Consider the following 25,639-nt stretch of genomic DNA (forward strand, 5'->3'; position numbering starts at 1 on the left):
ACTCCGCAAAACTGCACGGACTACCCCAGTACGTATCCATCCTTGATCCAAATTCTCGTTCACGGCTCAGTCCACATTGAAGAGCATTGCTGAGACTCAGCAACTGTATTAGAATGTCACCTCGGTATCGAACGAAACAGGGCATCCCGCCTGAACCCCAGGCATAAGTGATTTAATCAAATGAAACAATATGGTTCCGGAGACTTTTTCAGATCCCAAACATCTATGATGTATATATGCAGACTGAATCAACGAATGAAAATTTGTACCAAGGCTGGGGTTCGAAACCACATTTCATGCTCACTAGACATATGCTAAGGTGCTATTCCAACAGAGTTGGACAGTTTCTGCAATGCTGTTCGACTTTAGGGTGAATAATAATTGGGTTGAAGGGTGAATGGGAATTTAGATTGAGGGCGGAAGTGTGTTAAGGTAATCCGTACAGTTGTGGAAAGCCACTGTGCTACGGTAACATAGTAGTTAGCACATCATCCTATTCAGCAGGAGACCCGATTTCTATCACCGGTCTTGGTACAAGTACTCATTTGTCCCTTCAGTGTGCATACACACATCATATGATTAACGGTCACATTGTCTCATTTTTGCCTTACGAATATAAATGTGCTCTTACTTGCAGTCTACTCAGCTGCTGTTATATCTGTATGTACCGAACCCCAGTATGTAACAGTTTGGCAACGAGGATAAAGTCTCGACTCAAAGCCTCGTCCACCATATCAGAATGGTGACGACGGTATAACTTTTGTTTGCGATGTCCGTTTACGTCGTTGGCGACGTAGGATCCATGTTGCTCTGTGCATTTTCATCGTTGGCGCAGAGGGTAACCGATTTCATTTGTCCCGTTCTCGTCCCAGTGCCTGAATAGGCGACGGTCATATCATTTTCAGTCTCCTCTGTCATACAGCCGCTGCCTCCTCCAACCGCCCTGAGCTGCTTCCAGTTGTATCAGCACACTGCAGCTACGGCGGGTCGTCTTCTGCTGCGGACATCAGCTGTCCATCGGGCTCCAGCTCGTTTCAATTACAGAGCCTCTCCACGGCCGGCCTCTGATTTATTTACGACTGTACGGAAGGGCACCATCGTCAAAGGCAAGCAAAATGAGGTGGTTGAAAACCTTTAAAGAGACAGACGGTGTCAAAGACGTTCCTTTACGCGGAGGTTTACCTGGACATGCTCTGACAGTTCCTTCGACCACAGATCAAAGAACAGCACCCGTCCAGCATGCTTCAGCATAATTTTGCCCCCCCCCCCCCCCCCGCAATTAACGAGCAGAATGCTCTGAATGTCCCCTGAATAACACTTTTCGTGAGAGGTGCACGGATCGTGATGGTCCCATCACGTAGCCCCAGCAGTCTCCTGATGTCACGCAACTAGACTTCTTTGTAGAGTAGTGTCAAGGACCGCGTGCGCACGACACGAGTCATTGATATTGCTGCCCGCCATGCAATCAGTGAAGCAGTCTAATCTGTTGATACCTCAGTGATGACTTGTACATTGGCAGAACTCTAAAGCTGCTTGATTTCGGGCATACATTGAAATTATGGCATAACAGAAAAAAGTTTGAAAGTTGCTTTACAATAAACCACGAAGCTCTGTCTGTAATAGTTTCCAAGTTATGAAATTTTGACATGATAGCTAGAGGTTATGGATAACGTCTTGGAGCAGCTGTACAGTCTTTCCATCCAGTCTTGTTTTAGGTGCAGGCCATGTCTAGTGAAACCTCGTTTATCGATAATCCCGACTGGTTCAAAAAATGGTTCAAATGGCTCTGAGCACTATGGGACTTAACTTCCGAGGTCGTCAGTCCCCTAGAACTTAACTACGTAAACCTAACTAACCTAAGGGCATCACACACATCCATGCCCGAGGCAGTATTCCAACATGTGACCGTAGCGGTCGCGCGGTTCAAGACTATAGCGCCTAGAACCACTCGGCCACAGCGGCTGCCTCCCGACTGGTAGCAGCGCAACATGTGCAAAGTCAATTCTCAGCAGTGCCACTTCTAACCCCACATTTATCCATCTCACAGTTCGTGAAAATTTTAAAAATACGTTACCTGACAAAACAAGCCTAGCACTCAGAAGGTGAGAATGAAACGAAATGAAACTTCAGGGACTGGGAGAGTATGAAATGCTATGTCAGTGATTAAGGAAGAGAGTGACATTTACAAAGAACTACATAGTGTGAACCGACTTAGCAGTATGACGTTGCGCTCCTTCTGACCTGGATGCATGCCTGATTCGGTTGGGAAGGGGTCATAAGGCAGTTGCATCCTGTCCTGAGTCAAGCAGGGCAGTAACTGTTGTAACTGATCCCACACATGTTATGTAAGGGATAGATCTGTGGATCTTGCTGGCCGTGGGAATATCTCAACACCACGGAGACTGTTCATAGAGATACGCGCCATGTATGTATTAGCATTGTCTTGTTGAAAGACGGCACCACGATAGTGTCGCATGAGAGGTGACACATGAGGACGCAGGATGCCCATGACGTACCACTGTGCCATCAACGTTCCCTCAGTTACTACCAACCGTGAACTGAAATAATACCCTGTGCCTCCTCACACCATGACTCCAGAATAACATCGCTATGCCTCTTTAAAACTTTGGATGAATGGCACCTCTGTCCAGATCGCCGCCATGTTAGGCGACTGTGGTCATACATGGTAGTGTAGAACCCCGATTCATCGCTGAACATAATGCGGCGCCATTCATGGGCAGTCCGTGCTTCCCAATCATGGCCCCATGACAAACGTACGCGTTGTGTTGTGGTGTAAGAGCAACCTACGCATTGGATGACCAAATGGAGAGCCATAATGAAACCCCTTTCACGTTATGTCAGGTGGTGATAACACTGTCTCACTGGAGTACAGGCTATCTCTGTGCCCTTGACAATGTTTACACAAAATCTGGTGCTGTTCGTGCCCCTTATATACCCATCAGGCACGGTAACAACAGTAAACACCAAGAACACTAATGCACACTGGTGGTCATTGCACCTGTCAGGGAGAATTGCTACTCTAACCATTGCTATACCAACCGATGGTGAGTACATCTAGGATATTTCATTAACATCCGACCTTGTCTTTTGGGTGTTTCACTTCTTTTATCTTGTAGTGTATACTCGCATTTAACATGTCAAATCTTAACTTTGTGTTTATGCAAAATAATTTATTCTTTATTCTGAAATATTTTTCTAATTGGTACTTCAGAACTTCAAAAGGAAGAAATGAAGAAGCTTAGGGAGAAGTATCAAAAGATTCTAGATGACATTAAGGAGTTTACTGATCAGCATGACGTCGATGCACTAACTGTGCGCTTCATAGAAACTCAAGAAGAAAACTTTGCTCAGTTTAACTGTTTGAACGACATGTACAATGAGGTAAGCAAGTGTCAGTGATTCCAACGTTAATTTTACATTACATAGAGCTAACATCTATCTGCACTAAAGAGCATCAGTCATATACTTTGACAAATGGGAGTGAGGCTGAGAAGATCAGAATGACACAGTCTGTGTATCCACGGGATAGCGTATAATAAAATACAGTACTGGCCATAAAAATTGCTACACCAAGAAGAAATGCAGCATTGGTGTAGCAATGTAATCACATGTCAGTTCTAGTATAATATATTTGTCCAATGAATACCCGTTTTTCATTGGACAAATATATTATACTACAACTGACATGTGATTACATTCTCACGCAATTTAGATGTTTATATCCTGATAAATCAGTACCCAGAACAACCACCTCTGGCCGTAATAACGGCCTTGATACGCCTGGGCATTGAGTCAGACAGAGCTTGGATGGCGTGTACAGGTACAGCTGCCCATGCAACTTCAACACGATACCACAGTTCATCAAGGGTAGTGACTGGCGTATGTGATGATCCAGTTGCTCGGCCACTATTGACCAGACTTTTCCGTTGGTGAGAGATCTGGAGAATGTGCTGGCCAGGGCAGCAGTCGAACAGTTTCTGTATCCAGAAAGGCCCGTACAGGACCTGCAACATGCGGTCGTGCATTATCCTGCTGAAATGTAGGGTTTCGCAGGAATCGAATGAAGGGTTGAGGCACGGGTCGTAACACATCTGAAATGTAACGACCACTGTGCCGTCAATGCGAACAAGAGGTGACCGAGACGTGTAACCAATGGCACCCCATACCATCACGCCGGGTGATACACCAGTATGGGGATGACGAATACACGCTTCCAATGTGCGTTCATCGCGATGTCACCAAACACGGATGCGACTATCATGGTGCTGTAAACAGAACCTGGATTCATCGGAAAAAATGACGTTTTGCCATTCTTGCACCCAGGTTCGTCGTTGAGTACACCAACGCAGGCGCTCCTGTCTGTGATCGAGCGTCAAGGGTAAGCGCAACTATGGTCGCCGAGCTGATAGTCCATGCTGCTACAAACGTCGTCGAACTGTTCGTGCAGGTGGTTGTTATCTTGCAAACGTCCCCATCTGTTGACTCAGGGATTGAGACGTGGCTGCACGATCCGTTACAGCCATGCGGATAAGATGCCTGTCCTCTCGACTGCTAGTGATACGAGGCCGTTGGGATCCAGCACGGCGTTCCGTATTACCCTCCTGAACCAACCGATTCCATATTCTGTTAACAGTCATTGGATTTCTACCGACGCGAGCAGCAATGTCGCGATACGATAAACCACAATCGCGATAGGCTACAATCCGACCTTTATTAAAGTCGGAAACTTGATGGTACGCATTTCTCCTCCTTACACGAGGCATCGCAACAACGTTTCACCAGGCATCGCCGGTCAACTGCTGTTTGTGTATGAGAAATCGGTTGGAAACTTTCCTCATGTCAGCACGTTGTAGGTGTCGCTACCGGCGCCAACCTTGTGTGAATGCTCTGAAAAGCTAATCATTTGCGTATCACAGCATCTTCTTCCTGTCGGTTAAATTTTGCGTCTGTAGCACGTCATCTTCGTGGTGTGGCTCTGAGCACTATACGACTTAAGTTCTGAGGTCATCAGTCCCCTAGAACTTAGAACTATTTAAAGTTAACTAACCTAAGGACATCTCATACATCGATGCCCGAGGCAGGATTCGAACCTGCGACCGTTGCGGTCTCTCGGTTTCAGACTGTAGCGCCTAGAACCGTTCGGCCACTCCGGCCGGCTCTTGGTGGTGTAGCAATTTTAATGGCCAGTAGTGTAGGAAGAAAAATTTGAGAAGTGGGATGATGAAGATACTGGTATAAGCAAACAAATAAGTAAGTCTTACTTTGCATGATATAACTGCAGACAGAATGACGAGAAACAATGCGAGTGGCATTTGTGGCCAAAGACAAGGACCTCGACGATTAATGAGAGCCTTAAATGTTCAACCCGAGACGGGTGGGGATAAAGTGTACTGGTATAATTAGGATGTTAGGAATAGTTAGGAATATAGGTACAGTTATTGTGGTAATTGTTATCTTGGTACGTTCCCATTTCAATGCGTTATTTGTTTTTTCTCTGCATGTAACAGTCTTCCTGCAAACACATCGCATCATTTACCACCTGATGCACTGTGCGTAGTTGTAACTGTGCAATGAAATGTTCTATGTCTGACAGTCTAGGCTATCCGTTTCCTGTCCACGTGTCCAGTACTTGAGCTGTTACCCAGGGGAAAATAAACTTTAATGGCTTCCTTGTGACACGAGTAGTTGGAGATACTAACCAAACTAAGAACATACTACTCACAATAAGTATAATTATTAGTGTGCAAATGATGTAAACACTGATGTAACATTAATCAGTGCCCTCTCCTTAGTCATCCCTAACAGCCTGATGTAGTGTGGGTCGCATAAGACGTAACACTCCTTTTACACTTTGAAAAGCTGAAGACATGGGAAAGAGGCTTTCAGCGCATGACGGTATACAGTGGGGCACATAATTTTGTTATATAGGTAACACTCTTGTTTTTTATATCGACCGAGATATGGAAGAAAGTATTTTCTTTTGTTTAGAACGATACGGGTATCTAATGGCATCCTAAAACTATGGAAGATACGAATACAGTCCTTTAACGCTTGTTAATGTTAGCGTTAAAATCTGTCGCAAAATCTGAGAAACGTGCTGAAATTGAAATTCAAGCCAGCCGGACTCTGACATTTGGCGTGTAAAAACTGTGAACTGGGGCTGTCACACCAGGCTCTAGCTTTATATGCAGCAACAAGATAGGCCTACATTATTAAGATAAAGCATATTTCGGAATTAAAATCATGATACTTTAAAAATGAGAGAAAAATAATTAACTATTTTCATGAAACTCGGAGTGTAAATAATCAGTGTACGAGTAGAAGGCCAGCAGGATAGTAAGGATAACAAGTATGGGCAGCTGGACACGAGGATGTAGAGTGTGAAGTGCTGGGGTGTCCTTGGTGCGGTGAGTGGTTCAAATGGCTCTGAGCACTATGGGACAACATCGGTGGGCCGGCCGTGTGACCGTGCGGTTCGAGGCGCTACAGTCTGGAACCGAGTGACCGCTGCGGTCGCAGGTTCGAATCCTGCCTCGGGCATGGATGTGTGTTATGTCCTTAGGTTAGTTAGGTTTAATTAGTTCTAAGTTCTAGGCGACTGATGACCTCGGAAGTTAAGTCGCATAGTGCTCAGAGCCATTTGAACATCGATGGTCATCAGTCCCCTAGAACTTAGAACTACTTAAACCTAACTAACCTAAGGACATCACACACATCCATGCCCGAGGCAAGATTCTAACCTGCGATCGTAGCGGTCGCGCGGTTCCAGACTGTAACGCCTAGAACCGCTCGGCCACTTAGACCGGCGCGGTAAGTGGTGTCAGCACGTCAGCACAGTCCCCCTATGGAGAGGTGGCCAGCAGAGAGTCAGTGAGTTCTGTCGGCAGACACAGAGGGAGGCGGCAATTTAGACTCGACGTGGCCGGAGTCGAATCCAGGCTCTCTGCGGACACAGGAGGCACTGACGTGTGCAAAACGGCCCCACCGGAGTGGACCCAGTTCGGTGCCTCAAAGCATCAGGGTAGCTGGCGCTAGCACGCCCGTGACTGCGCCTAGTAGCCTATGTGAACCGAGGAGCCAGCTGGCTGCTGCTGAGTCTGGAGCTCAGGTCCAGACCGGAGTCGAAATGCAGCAGGGCGCCGGCGCTAATCGTGACGGAAGCCCTTCTGACGTCGGGACAGGACAAGTCCGATATCGATTGATGAGAGACAAGCTCCCATTGCAAGTGATCTCCGGATGGGCTGGAGCAACTTGGCCTGCTGTAGGGCACCTTATGGAGTGCGTGATGCTGAGGTAGCAGTACTACAATGCCTGCCTCTGGAATATAGTAACAGATGGACCACTAATAATTACTACATTAACACAGTTTTGTAAATATTATGTCGCTCTTTAGTGCCCAACTCGATTGTGACTTTCTTCTCAGTAGCTGCGACTAAACAAAAAGTTCTCTCTCTCTCTCTCTCTCTCTCTCTCTCTCTCTCTCTCTCTCTCTGTGTGTGTGTGTGTGTGTGTGTGTGTGTGTGTGTGTGTGTGTTTGTGTTTGTGTGTGTGTGTGTGTGTGTGTGTGTGTGTGTGTTTGTGTTTGTGTGTGTGTGTGTGTGTGTGTGTGTGTGTGTACGACAAGTTTCGTCTCTTTTGGTCATGAAGCACAATCAGTGGTTAATTAGTGTCATCTTTTCTTCACCCCTACGTCTTGTCACGAATCTAGTTGGTTGCCCTACACAGTCCATTAGTCCTACTGCGAGGGAAAGTTGTTGCTGTTGTTGTTGTGGTCTTCAGTCCTGAGACTGGTTTGATGCAGCTCTCCATGCTACTCTATCCTGTGCAAGCTTCTTCATCTCCCAGTACCTACTGCAACCTACATCCTTCTGAATCTGCTTAGTGTATTCATCTCTTGGTCTCCCTCTACGATTTTTACCCTCCACGCTGCCCTCCAATACGAAATTGGTGATCCCTTGATGCCTCAGAACATGTCCTACCAACCGATCCCTTCTTCTGGTCAAGTTGTGCCACAAACTTCTCCCCAATCCGATTCAATACTTCCTCATTAGTTATGTGATCTACCCATCTAATCTTCAGCATTCTTCTGTAGCACCACATTTCGAAAGGTTCTATTCTCTTCTTGTCTGAGCTATTTATCGTCCACGTTTCACTTCCATACAAATACTTAGAAACGACTTCCTGACATTTAAATCTATACCCGATGTTAACAAATTTTTCTTCCTCAGAAACGCTTTCCTTCCCATTGCCAGTCTACATTTTACACCCTCTCTACTTCGACCATCATCAGTTATTTTGCTCCCCAAATAGCAAAACTCCTTTACTACCTTAAGAGTCTCATTTCCTAATCTAATTCCCTCAGCATCACCAGATTTAATTCGACTACATTCCATTATCCTCGTTTGCTTTTGTTGATGTTCATCTTATATTCTCCTTTCAAGACATTGTCCATTCCGTTCAACTGCTCTTCCAAGTCCTTTGCTGTCTCTGACAGCATTACAATGTCATCGGCAAACCTCAACATTTTTATTTTTCCATGGATTTCAATACCTACTCCAAATTTTTCTTTTGTTTCCTTTACTGCTTGCTCAATATACAGATTGAATAACATTTGAGAGAGGCTACAACCCTGTCTCACTCCCTTCCCAACTACTGCTTCCCTTTCATGCCTCTCGTGTCTTATAACTGCCATCTGGTTTCTGTACAAATTGTAAATAGCCTTTCGCTCCCTGTATTTTACCCTTGCCACCTTTAGAATTTGAAAGAGAGTATTCCAGTCAACATTGTCAAAAGCTTTCTCTAAGTCTACAAATGCTAGAAACGTAGGTTTGCCTTTCCTTAATCTTTCTTCCAAGGTAAGTTGCCTCACGTGTTCCAGTATTTCTACGGAATCCAAACTGATCTTCCCCGAGGTCGGCTTCTACCAGCTTTTCCATTCGTCTGTAAAGAATTCATGTTAGTATTTTGAAGCTGTGACTTATTAAACTGATATTTCGGTAATTTTCACATCTGTCAACACCTGCTTTACAGTTACATCGTTATAATTATTGCCTCAGAAAATTTGAAGTTACGTATTTAAGTTTATGTTTGTTTGCAGGTATATATCTGCAGTACTGGTACATATTAACACGTTCACGCCGGCGCTGAGAACTGTGTTTCTTGCTGTGGGGCGTCGCGTTTATTCATGCTTTCCTTCATCTGCTTTTCCTGTTAATCGGTGTGGAGGGCGGTCGTATTTGCGCCCTAGGCTACTATTTATGGGCATTGACCATTTGTTTTTAAAACAATCAGAGATCATTTCAAATAAGTTTACGCTAAATTAATAACAAATTTTGTGATATTTCGTCAGTAAGCTCTCTCGTTGAAGTGTCACACGAAATTATATTGAGATCTTGTCGTTGCGCCTGGATGACAGGCAATATGTCACACGTTATTGTATTGCGGGTAGCATAATTGGCAGAATCGAGCGTGAGCCACTGGTGGTACACGCTGTCTGATGAGAAGATCTAGCGTGACTACCAAAACTACGGTTCGGTAGTTTCGGTGCGCTCCATAAATGACGTACTAACTGGTAGGATTACCGTAGTACTCGTAGAGAAAGAAACATGAATTAATGTGTAAGACAGGAACTGGAAGTCGACGACTTCTCTTTGTGTTTGGTTGTTTGTTTGTTTTGCACAGTAATAGAATTTCACATCATTTATTTTCTAAGGAGTAAAAATTGGTTGATCGCGTAACTTCTACGGTTTTAGGTAACCGAATCAATTACTTTTGATGCAAGTAAACTTCAAATGCACAGACATAAAAAATATATAATGGTTGCTGTTATTTTGTACGCAGTAGAAAGTTCATCATCATGATGAAAGACAAGAATTTGCTGTTACTATTGATAAATACGAAAATTGTCTATGAACAACACAAACATTTTTATACAAGTTCGACTAAGTACAGAAGCGATCTTTGAAATATTTTTTTTATTATTTCATATTTTTGTTGAAGAAATCGTATTTTCTGGCGTTGCATGATAAATCTGTATTATTGTCTTTATTTTTACTGTAACATTCCTCTGTTTCAAGTTAAAAATTTATAATTTTCGAATATCTGAATTAGGCATTGGAAATGTCAGTTTTGTTCTAAATATCGTTAAATTTTAAGTAACAGTAAATCAAAAATATTCTGTAGCTCACCTGACCTCTTATATATCCTCACTCAGTTTCTAAATGGATCTCCACTTCCGGTTTTTAGCGGAGTCCAGGAAGAGACAGGTCACATACGCAGAGATACCGATCGTTATCAGTTAACGTCAGAAAGGTATGCAACACACCTAACGTACCGGTAGTACAGGTACGACCTCAACCCATTGGCTTATGCGGTTGGCTCTCACACAGTCGCAGGTTTCAGGTCCGTTGTTCATTGCCGTCTGTGAGAGGGGCCGAGCATTATAGCTTCTTCTTACTGTTTTTCCTTCTCTGTTAATAGATGACATGACACGTTATATATCGTGGGTGTTATGGAAAGAATGACGGTCAGTCATGGACCAGTTTTCAACAACAGCTGATATTTAGAACATGAAGCACAGTATTCTAGGCAAACTCTTATCACTGTGGATCTCGCAATATTGAATTCCCTAACGATTTCCGAAATGAAGTGTTCCATGTGTCTAGCTCCAACAACAATTCCGCCTTCAAAGTCAGTTAATTCCGGTTCAAATGGCGCTAAGCACTGTGGGACTTAACTTCTGAGGTCATCAGTCCCCTAGACTTAGAACTACTTAAACCTAACTAACCTAAGGACATCACACACATCCAGGCCCGAGGCAGGATTCGAACCTGCGACTGTAGCAGCTGCGTGGTTCCGGACTGAAGCGCCTAGAACCGCTCGGCCACAGCGGTCGGCAGTTAATTCCGGTCGTGCGGCCATAATCATGTCGGAAATCTTTTCACATGAATCATCTGTGAACAAATGCCAGGTCCGAGAAGCAGTGCCCTTCCATATCTTGCGTACGCCATACTATCACCATCTGTATATGTGTATATCGCTATCCAATTTCTTCTGTCACCACAGTGTATGTTTCCTTTCTAGCAATGATTCCCATTTAATATTCCGAGTAATTCTGTTCCAAATTCCTCTGGCCTATTCAATCTCGTTCGATCAAAGTAGGGAGTGGCTGCGTTTGATGCATGTCTGTTGTCGCGCCTACTGGATGTTTTTGTAGTAGTAGTAGTAGTAGTAGTAGTAGTAGCAGTTATTGTTGTTGTCTTCATTTGATGCAGCACTTCACCCTATTCTATGATGTGTAAGCCACTTCACCTCTGCGTAACTAGTGCATCCTCATCCATCTGGACTTGCGGGGATAGGCTACAATCCAGCCTTCATCCTTCTCAACCACTGGCACTGATCTTTGATTTGTAACCTATCGCTTCCCACGCCCGGGTTCCCGGGTTCGATTCCCGGAGGGGTCGGGGATTTTCTCTCCCTCGTGATGACTGGGTGTTGTGTGCTGTCCTTAGGTTAGTTAGGTTTAAGTAGTTCTAAGTACTAGGGTACTGATGACCATAGATGTTAAGTCCCATAGTGCTCAGAGCCATTTGAACCATTTTGAACTTGTAACTTTGTAACTGCCGTCCGGTTTGTGTACAAGTTTAAATAACCTTTGCTTCTTGTATTGTATGTCTGCTGCCTTCAGAATTTAAAAGAGTGTGTTGCAGTTAATATTATCAAAACCTTTCCATACGTCAAAAAAAGTTTCACTAACAGAAAAAATCGCAACATCAAAAAATAATAATTTAGAGTAATGAAATTTTGGGAATTCATTTGTCTGGGTGACGTATTTATGTGATTAACATTGCAAGATCACAGGTTAAGCGTGAGATGAGCCACTGTAAATGCGAAATGCTGATACACTAACAACCGATGTAGCCATTAGAATGCTGAATGCAAGTATGCAAATGTGGTGAACTGTGTTGTACAGGTACTGGATGCCATTTTGTGAGGTAGAGCTCGATTCCTGTTACACTTGTTCTGTCAATGAAGGGACAGTTAATTCTATTTGTGGATGATGCTGATGTTGTCGTCCGATGATGTCCCATGTGTGCTCGATTGGAGACAGATCTGGTGACCGAGTGGGCCAAGGTAACAAGTCGACACTCTGTAGAGCATATTCAGTTAAAACAGGGATATGTGGGCCAACGTTATCCTGTTAGAAAACAGGCCCTGCAATGCTGTTCATGAATGGCAACATGATAGGTCGAATCACCACATTGAGATTCAAATTTGCGTCAGAGTTCGTGGGATAACCACAAGAGTGCTCCTTGTTGTTGTTGTGGTCTTCAGTCCTGAGACTGGTTTGAAGCAGCTCTCCATGCTACTCTATTCTGTGTAAGTTTCTTCATCTCCCAGTACCTACTGCAACCCACATCCTTCTGAATCTGCTTAGTGTATTCATCTCTTGGTCTCTCTCAACGATTTTTACTCCCCACGCTGCCCTCCAGTGCTAAATTTATGATCCCTTGATGCCTCAGAACATGTCCTACCAACCGGTCCCTTCTTCTTGTCAAGTTGTCCCACGAACTCCTCTTCTCCCCAATTCTATTCAATACCTCCCCACTAGTTAGGTGATCTACACATCTAATCTTCAGCATTCTTCTGTAGCACCACATTTCGAAAGCTTCTATTCTCTTCTTGTCCAAACTATTTATCGTCTATGTTTCACTTCCAAACTTGGCTACACTCCATACAAATACTTTCAGAAACGACTTCCTGACACTTAAATCTATACTCGATGTTAACAAATTTCTCTTCTTCAGAAACGCTTTCCTTGCCATTCCCAGTCTGCATTTTATATCCTCTCTACATCGACCAATATCATTTATTTTGCTCCCCAAATAGCAAAACTCATTTACTACTTTAAGTGCCTCATTTCCTAATCTAATTCCCTCAGCATCACCCGACTTAATTCGACTACATTCCATTATCCTCGTTTTTCTTTTGTTGATGTTCATCTTATATCCTCCTTTCAAGACATTGTCCATTCCGCTCAACCGCTCTTCCAAGTCCTTTGCCGTCTCTGACAGAATTACAATGTCATCGGCGAACCTCCAAGTTTTTACTTCTTCTCCATGGATTTTAATACCTACTCCGATTTTTTCTTTTGTTTCCTTTACTGCTTGCTCAATATACAGACTGAATAACATCGGGAGGGGCTACAACCCTGTCTCACTCCCTTCCCAACCACTGCTTCCCTTTCATGCCCTTCTACTCTTATAACTGCCATCTGGTTTATGTACCAGTTGTAAATAGCCTTTCGCTCCCTCTATTTTACCCCTGCCAACTTTAGAATTTGAAAGCGAGTATTCCAGTCAACATTGTCAAAAGCTTTCTCTAAGTCCACAAATGCTAGAAACGTAGGTTTGCCTTTCTTTAATCTTTCTTCTAAGATAAGTTGTGAGGTCAGTATTGCCTCACGTGTTCCAATATTTCTACGGAATCCAAACTGATCTTCCCCGAGGTCGGCTTATGTGCTCCTTATGTCATACGAGATCGCACCTCAGTTGTGCGACCAGTGCGTCCAGGCTGCTGACAGGATGGTTGCAGGCGCTCACTGGGCCTCCTCCTAACCAACACACGGCCATCAACGGCATCGAAGCAGGACCACCTTTCAACAGAAAACACAACGGGCCTCCACCATGCCCATCAGCGTGTTCTTATTTGACTCTACTGAAGTCCCAAATGGCGGTGGTTTGAGGCCAGTGGAATGCACGCTACAGGGCGTCTGGCTGGGACCTGCTCGTGAAGTAACAGATTTGTGACAGTTGGTTATGTCACTGTGGTGTCAACTGCTGTTCAGATTGGTGCTGCAGATGCAGTACGATGCGCCAGAGCCATACGCCGAACACGATGGTCAAACCTCTGGGTAGCGCCACGTGGCTGTCCGGAGTCCGGTCTTCTTGCAACCGTACATTCTCGTGACGTCCACTGCCAGCAATCATGTACAGGGCTACATACCAGCCAAGTCAGTCGTTACGTGCCGATACCTATTTGTTCTGTAAGTAGGCTGTTTAGGTTTTTTTTATTGGTAACGTCACGTAGCGCTCTGTATGAAAATCACTGACTGTGCTGTGTTTGTCTCTGATTTTGTTCCATTGTGTCTAACTTTTGAAGATTTTGTTCCATTGTGTCTAACTTTTGAAGCTTTTGTTTAATTTGTTGCATTAATTGTAATAACAATGCACTGGTGTCTGAAACATATTCCTCAGTGCTTTTCGGCAGTGAATTTGCACCGAAAATATCCGCATTTTGAAAAACAGATAATGTGTCTTGACTTATTTGAGAAAATGATGAGGACGCAAAACCTGAATCTACAGTATTTGCAAGATTGTGTCCTGTCATTTCGAAATCCTGAGGCGAGCTGTTACTGACCGATCGATCGATAATGCTTCCCTGTTCACTAATTGTTTCACTGTCTACACCATTATTAGCAGCCCGCTCCATTTCCCTATGCACAATTACCAAATTACTATGTTGAACATTAGTTAATGCATTACACGGTGGCGCTATTACATTGTTTTCGTCTTCACGGTCATTTCTCTGTTTACTTTGGAGCCTAGTATTACGTTTTTCACACGCCATTATTGTCACAATATTTCACGCGATAACACAGAAAAGCACAATTTGAAGAGCAAAAGAAAAAAAAAACATATTAGCATAGCACTGAAAATATTATCTAGTTAATAGCAAGCGCAGCTGCGAAATACTTGGTGCAAATCTACAGGCATTTGACAACTGTTTTACTATACAATAATGAACTACAACCACAAAGGAAATTCTCTCTGTTATTGTGCGCTAGCAATAAACAGTAGTTACACTAATTACACAAACTACAAGAAAAAATCAGAAGATTCCAGTGAGGTATCCTCGGCTAAGGGTCGACATATGAAACGTCCCCTTAGAAAAATTAGTGAATTACTGTGCTGATAAACCTTTTACGTTATTTGCTTTTCAAACAGCTGAGCAAAACTGAACGTACTCAGACATTACTCTCTTTACTTATTCTGATCAACACTAAACTGACACACAATATTTTTAGCGCAACGCAATCTGACTTTCAATAATCCCTACAAAAGAATGGCCCTGACTAACAATAAGCTATACCTTTCATGAATCACTTACCTCACACCGCTCTCAAAACTCCCCCATCTCTCTCCCCACATCCACCACTGCTGGCGGCTCACCTCCAACTGCGCAACGCTACGCGCTGTTAGCAGCCAACTGCCCAACACTACAATATTCCAACAATGCAAACCAGCCACAGACTGCACACAGCACAGCCAGTAATTTTCATACAGAGCGCTACGTTGCGTTACCAACATAAAAACCTAAACAGCTTACTTACACAGTGGCTTCAGTATCGCAGAAGGAACATCCAACTGTTCATAGCCTTATAACACGATCCCGTTCAAACTCAGTGAGATGTTTATAATGGGACCTTTGTAGCAATAAAGACTCTCTTGACTAGCCTCAACTCGTCATGTTCAATCTCAAAGGAAACTAACGCTCACGACCATTACAGCGTATATTTCAAGTAAAGCTGAATTGCATCCTCGTGGTGACGCTACTAGTAAGACTCTTATGTAACTGGCGGAAAAGTTGAGTAGATGTAGAAACCCGCCTACCAACTTTTGTTTGTGACGTATAGCTCCTTCTTGGTGTTGCGTTTTTTTCCGTTAGTGTATAAACGTAGATTTTCTTTTCTTTAGACTATCGCCTAAGAGAATTCGTAGGACGGGTTGCTACATTTGTACAGAACACAAACTGATTTTTTCTGAGGTCTACTTCTACGAGTTTTTCCAGTTTTCTGTAAACAGTTCGCGTCAGTATCTTTCGACAGTGAGGTATTAAATAGATCGTTCGGTTGTATTCACACCTGTCACCACTAGCTTTCTTTGGATTTGGAATATTACATTGTTCGTCAAATATGAGTGCATTTCGCCTGTCTCATACATCTTCCATACTAGGGGAGTAGTTCTGTCGTGGCTAACTTCCCCAAGGGTGTCAGAAGTTCTTAGGGAATGTCGTTTACTCCAGGTGTCTTGTTTCGTGATGAGGACGTCAAACACTGAGAATTAGTCGTCCATTACAGATACATCACTCTTTCCCGAAATCCTTCCAACAAATCTAAGTCTCCAATTCGCCTTCCGTGATACAGACTTTACGTGATGGTTGTTCTCAGTTTTACTCATATTATTATTATTATTATTTCTAATATTAATGGAATTACTACTGTTATCAAAATTAGTGGCAACAGATGCAACAGTACAAGTACAGCCAGTATTAATTTTATTAATTCATAGTCAATATTATTTATTCCCATAGTAACTCAAATCATGGTAATACTATCTGTCATGTTAATATACACTCCTGGAAATTGAAATAAGAACACCGTGAATTCATTGTCCCAGGAAGGGGAAACTTTATTGACACATTCCTGGGGTCAGGTACATCACATGATCACACTGACAGAACCACAGGCACATAGACACAGGCAACAGAGCATGCACAATGTCGGCACTAGTACAGTGTATATCCACCTTTCGCAGCAATGCAGGCTGCTATTCTCCCATGGAGACGATCGTAGAGATGCTGGATGTAGTCCTGTGGAACGGCTAGCCATGCCATTTCCACCTGGCGCCTCAGTTGGACCAGCGTTCGTGCTGGACGTGCAGACCGCGTGAGACGACGCTTCATCCAGTCCCAAACGTGCTCAATGGGGGACAGATCCGGAGATCTTGCTGGCCGGGGTAGTTGACTTACACCTTCTAGAGCACGTTGGGTGGCACGGGATATTTGCGGACGTGCATTGTCCTGTTGGAACAGCAAGTTCCCTTGCCGGTCTAGGAATGGTAGAACGATGGGCTCGATGACGGTTTGGATGTACCGTGCACTATTCAGTGTCCCCTCGACGATCACCAGAGGTGTACGGCCAGTGTAGGAGATCGCTCCCCACACCATGATGCCGGGTGTTGGCCCTTTTTGCCTCGGTCGTATGCAGTCCTGATTGTGGCGCTCACCTGCACGGCGCCAAACACGCATACGACCATCATTGGCACCAAGGCAGAAGCGACTCTCATCGCTGAAGACGACACGTCTCCATTCGTCCCTCCATTCACGCCTGTGGCGACACCACTGGAGGCGGGCTGCACGATGTTGGGGCGTGAGCGGAAGACGGCCTAACGGTGTGCGGGACCGTAGCCCAGCTTCATGGAGACGGTTGCGAATGGTCCTCGCCGATACCCCAGGAGCAACAGTGTCCCTAATTTGCTGGGAAGTGGCGGTGCGGTACCCTACGGTACTGCGTAGGATCCTACGGTCTTGGCGTGCATCCGTGAGTCGCTGCGGTCCGGTCCCAGGTCGACGGGCACGTGCACCTTCCGCCGACCACTGGCGACAACATCGATGTACTGTGGAGACCTCACGCCCCACGTGTTAAGCAATTCGGCGGTACGTCCACCCGGCCTCCCGCATGCCCACTATACGCCCTCGCTCAAAGTCCGTCAACTGCACATACGGTTCACGTCACGCTGTCGCGGCATGCTACCAGTGTTAAAGACTGCGATGGAGCTCCGTATGCCACGGCAAACTGGCTGACACTGACGGCGGCGGTGCACAAATGCTGCGCAGCTAGCGCCATTCTACGGCCAACACCGCGGTTCCTGGTGTGTCCGCTGTGCCGTGCGTGTGATCATTGCTTGTACAGCCCTCTCGCAGTGTCCGGAGCAAGTATGGTGGGTCCGACACACCGGTGTCAATGTGTTCTTTTTTCCATTTCCAGGAGTGTATAAATAACTACAAGACATGATGTACTCTGCATATTCCTCACAAACCTTGTAGTCAGATAGTACTGGATTCTTTCATCATCAGACGGCCTTCTGAATGACCGTTATAAGGCGAGAATAGATGACTGGTTTGTGGAGCACAGATTAACGGACCTGTTTTGAAAATAAAATTGCTTTCAATAATATTACAGAACACTGATTTAGATGATCTGTCAATGAAGTGGACGTGCGACTGCGGCTGGTCATAAACTTGTAGAAATAAGGAGTACTAACAGCTGTACTTTTTATAAAATACATTTATTAAGTATGCGACCGTTTCGACATCGCATTAGTGTAATCTTCAGGTCTCAGTGCAAACTGAATGGCGATCCTGAACTAGCGGGGCATTTGGACAGGAACGATGCGCATTCGCTGGTCTCATGAATTTCTGTTTACAAGATGGCTAGGGTGCACGCAGTCCATTAGATCAGTGAACAGACATGGTACCTGTCTTAATGCATCGATGGTTGGGTATCACCATTCAATTTGCTCTGGGGCCTGATGATGACACTAATGCGGTGTCTAAACTGGTCAGGTAAGTGATATATTAGGTTGGTAAACAAGTTCGTAGCGGTTTTACATATGTTTAATAAACACAACAGGTACACGTTACAGAGACTTTAGCCATGTATAGTATATTCTAGTTCATTATTTACAACAGTGTGCAAACGCTGACGTAACTTTTCCATTCCGTGACTGTAGAAATTACGTGGTTTTGAGGCGAAGAACTCATCGAGCTATGTTCAGAGCACATTTTCATCCGAAAAGGAACTGCTTTCAAGGATTTTCGTTAGGGACAGAAAAAGGTGGAAATTTGAGGGCACAAGATCAAGTGAATGAGGTAGGCGCGGAATGAATTCCCAACCCTTCTCCTAGATAGCTTTTTTTTTTGCTAGTGTAGCAGAATGCGGTCGGGTGTTATCGTGGAGAAACATCACGTCACGCAGCCATCATGGTCGTTGATCTTGGATTGCGTCTGCAATACATCTGTCTGTTGACTACAAACACTTCGGCGAAGCAATTCGGAATAAGCGAAATAAAAAAACCATAAAAATAGTGATTTAAATGAAATTACTAACAATTTTGAATGAAATTGTTAAGTATTTACGATTAAAAACAGTCTTGATCACGATTTATTAATCAAGGTGGCCGGTTTCGACCACTACTGTGATCATCTTCAGACCATTGGATAGGAACCTCTTTCTGCTGGAGAATCACTTGAGCAGTGATTCTCCAACAGAAAGAGGTTCCTACTCAATAGTCTGAAGATGACCACAGTAGTGGTGGATACCGCTCACCTTGATTAATAAATCGTCATCAAGACTGTTTTTAATAGTAAATATTTGTAAGACATTGATCACTGCCTCTCCCGTAATGTTTTCATAAGAAATTGTTAAGGCTATCGTGGACACTTGTTGATAAACTGCCTATTGGCTTCTGTCTCGGGTTCTTCGGCCGACGTTCATCTAATGATTTTACTGACGTTTCGCCAGCACGAGTGGCTGGGATTGTCAAAGTTTCATCCTCCATTGCCGGTGGTGAACTGGAGCCGAGCTCGCGGCCGCACACTGTATGTGCCTGGCGCGCCAACGTTCGAGGGCTTCTCCGCGGTCATTTCGGTGCGGTTCTCCTCTTGCTACCTGCGACGGTCGTTCACTGCAGTACGGGAAGCCAGGATCCGTTTACCTTAAGGCTTTCCTCTTTCTTGTTGAAACTGTTCGCGTGTTTTTGCATTTCTACAGCTTCGCTGAACAAGCGCGTGTGATAGTGCTTCTCTACAGCCTCTTAGTCCAGTGATGGCCAACTTCTTCATGGAACAATTCGAAGCACAGGCATTGGACTTGGTGACTTGAGAACCTAAGGTGCGGTACAGGTACGCCGGTGATACTTTCGTGGTGTGGAGCCATGGTGAAGAACAGCTCGGTGACTTCCTAAGACACTTGAACAGCCTCCATGCCAACATAACATTTACCATGGAAGTAGAAAAACACAAGAAACTGCCATTGCTAGATGTGCTGGTCACAAGGGACGGCGAAAACCTGGGACTCAGCGTTTATCGAAATCCGACACGCACAGACCGATACCTGCACGAACTATCAAACCACGACCCGAGCCAGAAAAAGAGGCATGATTAATGCACTCGTAACGAGAACAGGTCGAATATGCGAGCCGCAGCACCTCAGACGAAAAATTCAATACCTGGAAAGTGTTCTGAGGAGCAATGGATACTCCACAATTTATATCAGAAGTGCAACAGAGCTAAACACTCGGCGAAGTAAGGAATCAGAAAGAGAAATGTTAGGTACGGTCGTTCTGCCATACATTCCCAGTGTGACTGACAGAATCGGCCGTATATTGCGAAAACATGGCGTAAAGACGATTTTCAAATCGACAACGAAGATCAAAGAGTGTCTTAGATCGGCGAAGGAGAAAAGGGACTCACTTGCAATGTCGGGAATATACCGTATACCATGCGCATACGAAAAAGTTTTGTCGGAATGACTGAATGATCAATCAACACCAAAATCAAAGAACACAAGCGACATAGCAGGTTGGGGCAGTTGGAGAAATCGGCCATTCAGAGCACGCACTGAGTGAGACCGACCACGTAATAAAATTCGCCGACACAGAAGTTCTGGCTGTAGAGACGCACTATCACACGCGCTTGTTCAGAGAAATACAAAAACACGCGAACAGTTCAAACAAGAAAGAAGAAAGCTTCAAGGTAAACGGATCCTGGCTTCCCGTACTGCAGCGAACGACCGTCGCAGGTAGCAAGAGGAGAACCGCACCGGAAATGACCGCGGAGAAGCCCTCGGACGTTGGCGCGCCAGGTACGTATAAAACTTCCTGGCAGATTAAAACTGTGTGCACCGACCGAGACTCGAACTCGGGCCCTTTGCCTTTCGCGGGAAAGTGCTCTACCATCTGAGCTACCGACGCACGACTCACGCCCGGTTCTCACAGCTTTACTTCTGCCAGCACCTCGTCTCCTACATTCCAAACTTTACAGAAGCTCTCCTGCGAACCTTGCAGAACTAGCACTCCTGAAAGAAAGGATACTGCGGAGACATGGCTTAGCCACAGCCTGGGGGATGTTTCCAGAATGAGATTTTCACTCTACAGCGGAGTGTGCGCTGATATGAAACTCCCTGGCAGATTAAAACTGTGTGCACAGACCGAGACTCGAACTCGGGCCCTTTGCCTTTCGCGGGAAAGTGCTCTACCATCTGAGCTACCGACGCACGACTCACACCCGGTTCTCACAGCTTTACTTCTGCCAGCACCTCGTCTCCTACATTCCAAACTTTACAGAAGCTCTCCTGCGAACCTTGCAGAACTAGCACTCCTGAAAGAAAGGATACTGCGGAGACATGGCTTAGCCACAGCCTGGGGGATGTTTCCAGAATGAGATTTTCACTCTACAGCGGAATGTGCGCTGATATGAAACTCCCTGGCAGATTAAAACTGTGTGCACAGACCGAGACTCGAACTCGGGCCCTTTGCCTTTCGCGGGAAAGTGCTCTACCATCTGAGCTACCGACGCACGACTCACACCCGGTTCTCACAGCTTTACTTCTGCCAGCACCTCGTCTCCTACATTCCAAACTTTACAGAAGCTCTCCTGCGAACCTTGCAGAACTAGCACTCCTGAAAGAAAGGATACTGCGGAGACATGGCTTAGCCACAGCCTGGGGGATGTTTCCAGAATGAGATTTTCACTCTACAGCGGAGTGTGCGCTGATATGAAACTCCCTGGCAGATTAAAACTGTGTGCACAGACCGAGACTCGAACTCGGGCCCTTTGCCTTTCGCGGGAAAGTGCTCTACCATCTGAGCTACCGACGCACGACTCACACCCGGTTCTCACAGCTTTACTTCTGCCAGCACCTCGTCTCCTACATTCCAAACTTTACAGAAGCTCTCCTGCGAACCTTGCAGAACTAGCACTCCTGAAAGAAAGGATACTGCGGAGACATGGCTTAGCCACAGCCTGGGGGATGTTTCCAGAATGAGATTTTCACTCTACAGCGGAGTGTGCGCTGATATGAAACTCCCTGGCAGATCAAAACTGTGTGCACAGACCGAGACTCGAACTCGGGACCGGGAATGGTGGAGCACTTGCCCGCCAAAGGCAAAGGTCCCGAGTTCGAGTCTCGGTCTGTGCACACAGTATTAATCTGCCAGGAAGTTTCATATCAGCGCACACTCCGCTGCAGAGTGAAAATCTCATTCAGGTACGTATAGTCTGCGGCCGCGGGCTCGGCTCCATTTCACCACCGACAATGGAGGGTGAAGCTTTGACAATGCCAGCCACTCGTGCTGGCGAAACGTCAGTAAAATTATTAGATGAACGTCAGCAGAAGAACCCGAGACAGAAACCAATAAGCAGTTTGTCAATTTTGAATGAATTAGTCGTCTTTATTGGACCTGCTATTTCTAATTTTGGAGTTTTAATATCAAATTCGTAATCAGAGACCCCAGTAACCCTTATATACGAACTTACGTTTAAATCTGAAGCTATATCCATTTTTGGTCAACTTTCCTGAGATCCAGACCACTGTGTGATAGTTCGATATCACAATTCATTTTGCACAGGGACCTGAAAGTGATACTCATGCAGTATCGAAACTAGTTGTGTAATTAATATATTTTATAAAAAGTGTGGCTGGTAGTATTCCTTCTTTCTACGAGATTTAATACGAAATTCGAATTGTTTCTTTTTCTGGTTTACACAGATTGACGAAATGGAGAACCAGATTAATGAAATTAACGAAGAGATCGAGCGGCTGAAAGAAGAGAAGGTGACGCAGAAGGAAGAGCAGATCCAGGAGCTGGCGAAGGTGCAGGAGGAGCTGGAGGCGAAGAAGGCGGAGCGCGAGGCGGCCGAGGACCGCCTGCAGGACCGCGACGTCTCGCTGGAGGCGATCTTCCGCGGCATCGAGGACCTCTTCAACGCGGCCGGCTGCGACAAGACGCCCACCATCACGCACCTCGGTGAGTCGGTCTCGCCTGCCGCGCCCCTCCGTCTGGGAGTCAGGCAGTGCTAGACGGACTCAAAGTTAATGCGAGGGGCGTTCAAAAAGTGATGCAAAACAGTGTTTTTTCGAAACCTGTTTGATTTTATTCGCGATTCCAATTCACCATTTTGCTCGCCACTGTTTTGACTATAAAACTCTCCCTTTGTCCGCACCATACGCACCTGCATACCAGCTTCCGATGGCACGGCTATTTCATAATCGGCAAAGAGCGACGCGGCCCTATGGGATTCGCGCACAGGATTGACTCTCTGCGACGGATGTGACTGGTCTTCATGTTTTCCGTCGCGGTTGGAGCAGATTTTCACCTTGGCTCCTCCGAAGACCCAGACTTACACTACTGGCCATTACAATTGCTACACCACTAACATGACGTGCTACAAACGCGAAATTTAACCGACAGGAATAAGATGCTGTGATATGCATATGACTAGCTTTTCAGAGCATTCACACAAGGTTGGCGCCCGTGGCAACACCTACAACGTGCTGACGTGAGGAAAGTTTCCAACCGATTTCTCATACACAAACAGCAGTTGGCGGGCGTTGCCTGGTGAAACGTTGTTGTGATGCCTCGTGTAAGGAGGAGAAATGCGTACCATCACGTTTCCGACTTTGATAAAGGTCGGAATGTAACCTATCGCGATTGCGGTTCATAGTATCGCGACATTGCTGCTCGCGTTGGTCGAGATCCAATGACTGTTAGCAGAATATGCAATCGGTGGGTTCAGGAGGGTAATACGGAACGCTGTGCTGGATTTCAACGGCCTCGTATCACTAGCAGTCGAGATGACAGGCATCTTATCCGCATGGCTGTAACGGATCGTGCAGCCACGTCTCGATCCCTGAGTCAACAGATGGGGACGTTTGCAAGACAACAACCATCTGCACCAACATTGAAGACGTTTGCAGCAGCATGGAGTATCAGCTCGGCGACCATAGTTGCGTTTACCCTTGACGCTGCATCACAGTCAGGAGAGCCTGCGATATTGTACTCAACGACGAACCTGGGTACACGAATGGCAAACCGTCATTTTTTCGGATGAATCCAGATTCTATTTACACCATCATGATGGTCGCATCCGTGTTTGGCGACATCGCGGTGAACACACATTGGAAGCGTGTATTCTTCATCGCCATACTGGCGTATCACCCGGCGTGATGGTATGGGGTGCCATTGGTTACACATCTCGGTCACCTCTTGTTCGCATTGACGGCACTTTGAGCAGTGGGCGTTACATTTCAGATGTGTTACGACTCGTGGCTCTACGCTTCATTCGATCTGTGCGAAACCCTACATTTCAACTGGATAATGCACGACCGCATGTTGCAGGTCCTGTACGGGCCTTTCTGGATACAGAAAATGTTCGACTGGTGCCCTGGCCAGCACATTGCCCAAATCTCTCACCAACTGAAAACGTCTGGCCAATGGTGGCCGAGCAACTGGCTCGATACAATATGCCAGTCACTACTCTTGATGAAATGTGGTATGGTGTTGAAGCTGCATGGCAGCTGTACCTGTACACGCCAACCAAGCCCTGTTTGACTCAATGTCCAGGCATATCAAGGCCGTTATTACGGCCAGAGGTAGTTGTTCTGGGTACTGGTTTCTCAGGATCTGTGAACCCAAATTTCGTGAAAATGTGTTCACATATCAGTTCTAGTATTATGTATTTGTCCAATGAATACCCGTTTATCATCTGCATTTCTTCTTGGTGTAGCAATTTTAGTGGTCAGTGGTGTATTTTAAATTTGACTAATTTTAAGAAAGATAGTACACCAAATTATACATTCCATTCCCGGTTTTTTTAAAGATTTTAGATGTGCATCACGGTTTTACCGTCGTTTACACTGATGGCTCCAAACAGGAGAATTTCCTTGGCTGTTCTGCAGTTTTCCCTGATCATGTTACCCGGATTCGCCTCCTTGATGAATATACCGATTTCGCAGCGGAGCTCTACGCGATCCTGAGTGCACTGGAGCAGATGAATCGTGTTCGGGGCAATCGATTTCTCCTCTGCTCCGGTTAGTACCTGACAATCATTGCAGAATCTGGTATGGGGGTGAGGAGATGGTCCAGCTGATATATGACCAACTGTACTTGCTCCAACGACAAGGTAAGGAGGTGTCTTTCTGCTGGGTGCCTGGTCATGTAGGAATATGGGGCAATGGACAGGCCGATCTGGCTGCCAAGGAGGCCTGCAGAGCGCAGGATGTGGTCCAGTGTCCTATTCCCTTGCAGTGTGTCATCTTTGCACACCACAGGAAGTGCATGGAGCTGTTGGAGGAAGAATGGCTGGCGGTGGTGAAATCAACAACTCGACCGTGGCGTTCCTCCTGCCTGTTGCTCAGGCGGGAAGAAGTGACTCTCACGCGTCTTCGGATTGGGCACTATCCCCACACACATAGCTTTCTATTACGGCGAGAGGATCCCCCTTTTTGTGATGCTGGTGGTGTGCACATCTCTGTCCGGCACATTTTAACAGACTGCATTTTATACCGTGATGCAAGGGCAGAAGCACAAGTTGATGGGGATCTGCCCTGTGTTTTAGCTAATGATGAGACGTATGAGTCTAGGATTTAAAGTTTTGTGATGTGTCTGGACTCTGGCCTAAACTTTTAGGCTGGAGGTTTTTAGTGTATTGTAGAGTGGCTGGCTCCTCCCTTTTTTTCTTTTTATCAGCCAGCCACTTCCATCTGCTATAATGTTTT

The 25,639-nt window shown here is 45.5% G+C and overlaps 1 protein-coding gene across 1 annotated transcript in view; it reads left to right on the forward strand.

Moving 5' to 3' along the window:
• Positions 1-3,321: 3,321 nt before the first annotated feature.
• The window catches only part of LOC126285308 (uncharacterized), a 51,114-nt gene continuing 28,796 nt past the window's right edge, over positions 3,322-25,639 (forward strand). The window contains exons 1-2 of the mRNA XM_049984604.1: positions 3,322-3,402; positions 22,631-22,889. Coding sequence (XP_049840561.1) covers positions 3,391-3,402; positions 22,631-22,889 — 271 coding nt within the window. The 5' untranslated portion in view covers positions 3,322-3,390. The remainder of the gene's footprint in view (positions 3,403-22,630; positions 22,890-25,639) is intronic.

The sequence above is a fragment of the Schistocerca gregaria genome, chromosome 8 (assembly GCF_023897955.1).
Source record: "Schistocerca gregaria isolate iqSchGreg1 chromosome 8, iqSchGreg1.2, whole genome shotgun sequence".
NCBI classification, from domain to species: Eukaryota; Metazoa; Arthropoda; class Insecta; order Orthoptera; family Acrididae; genus Schistocerca; species Schistocerca gregaria.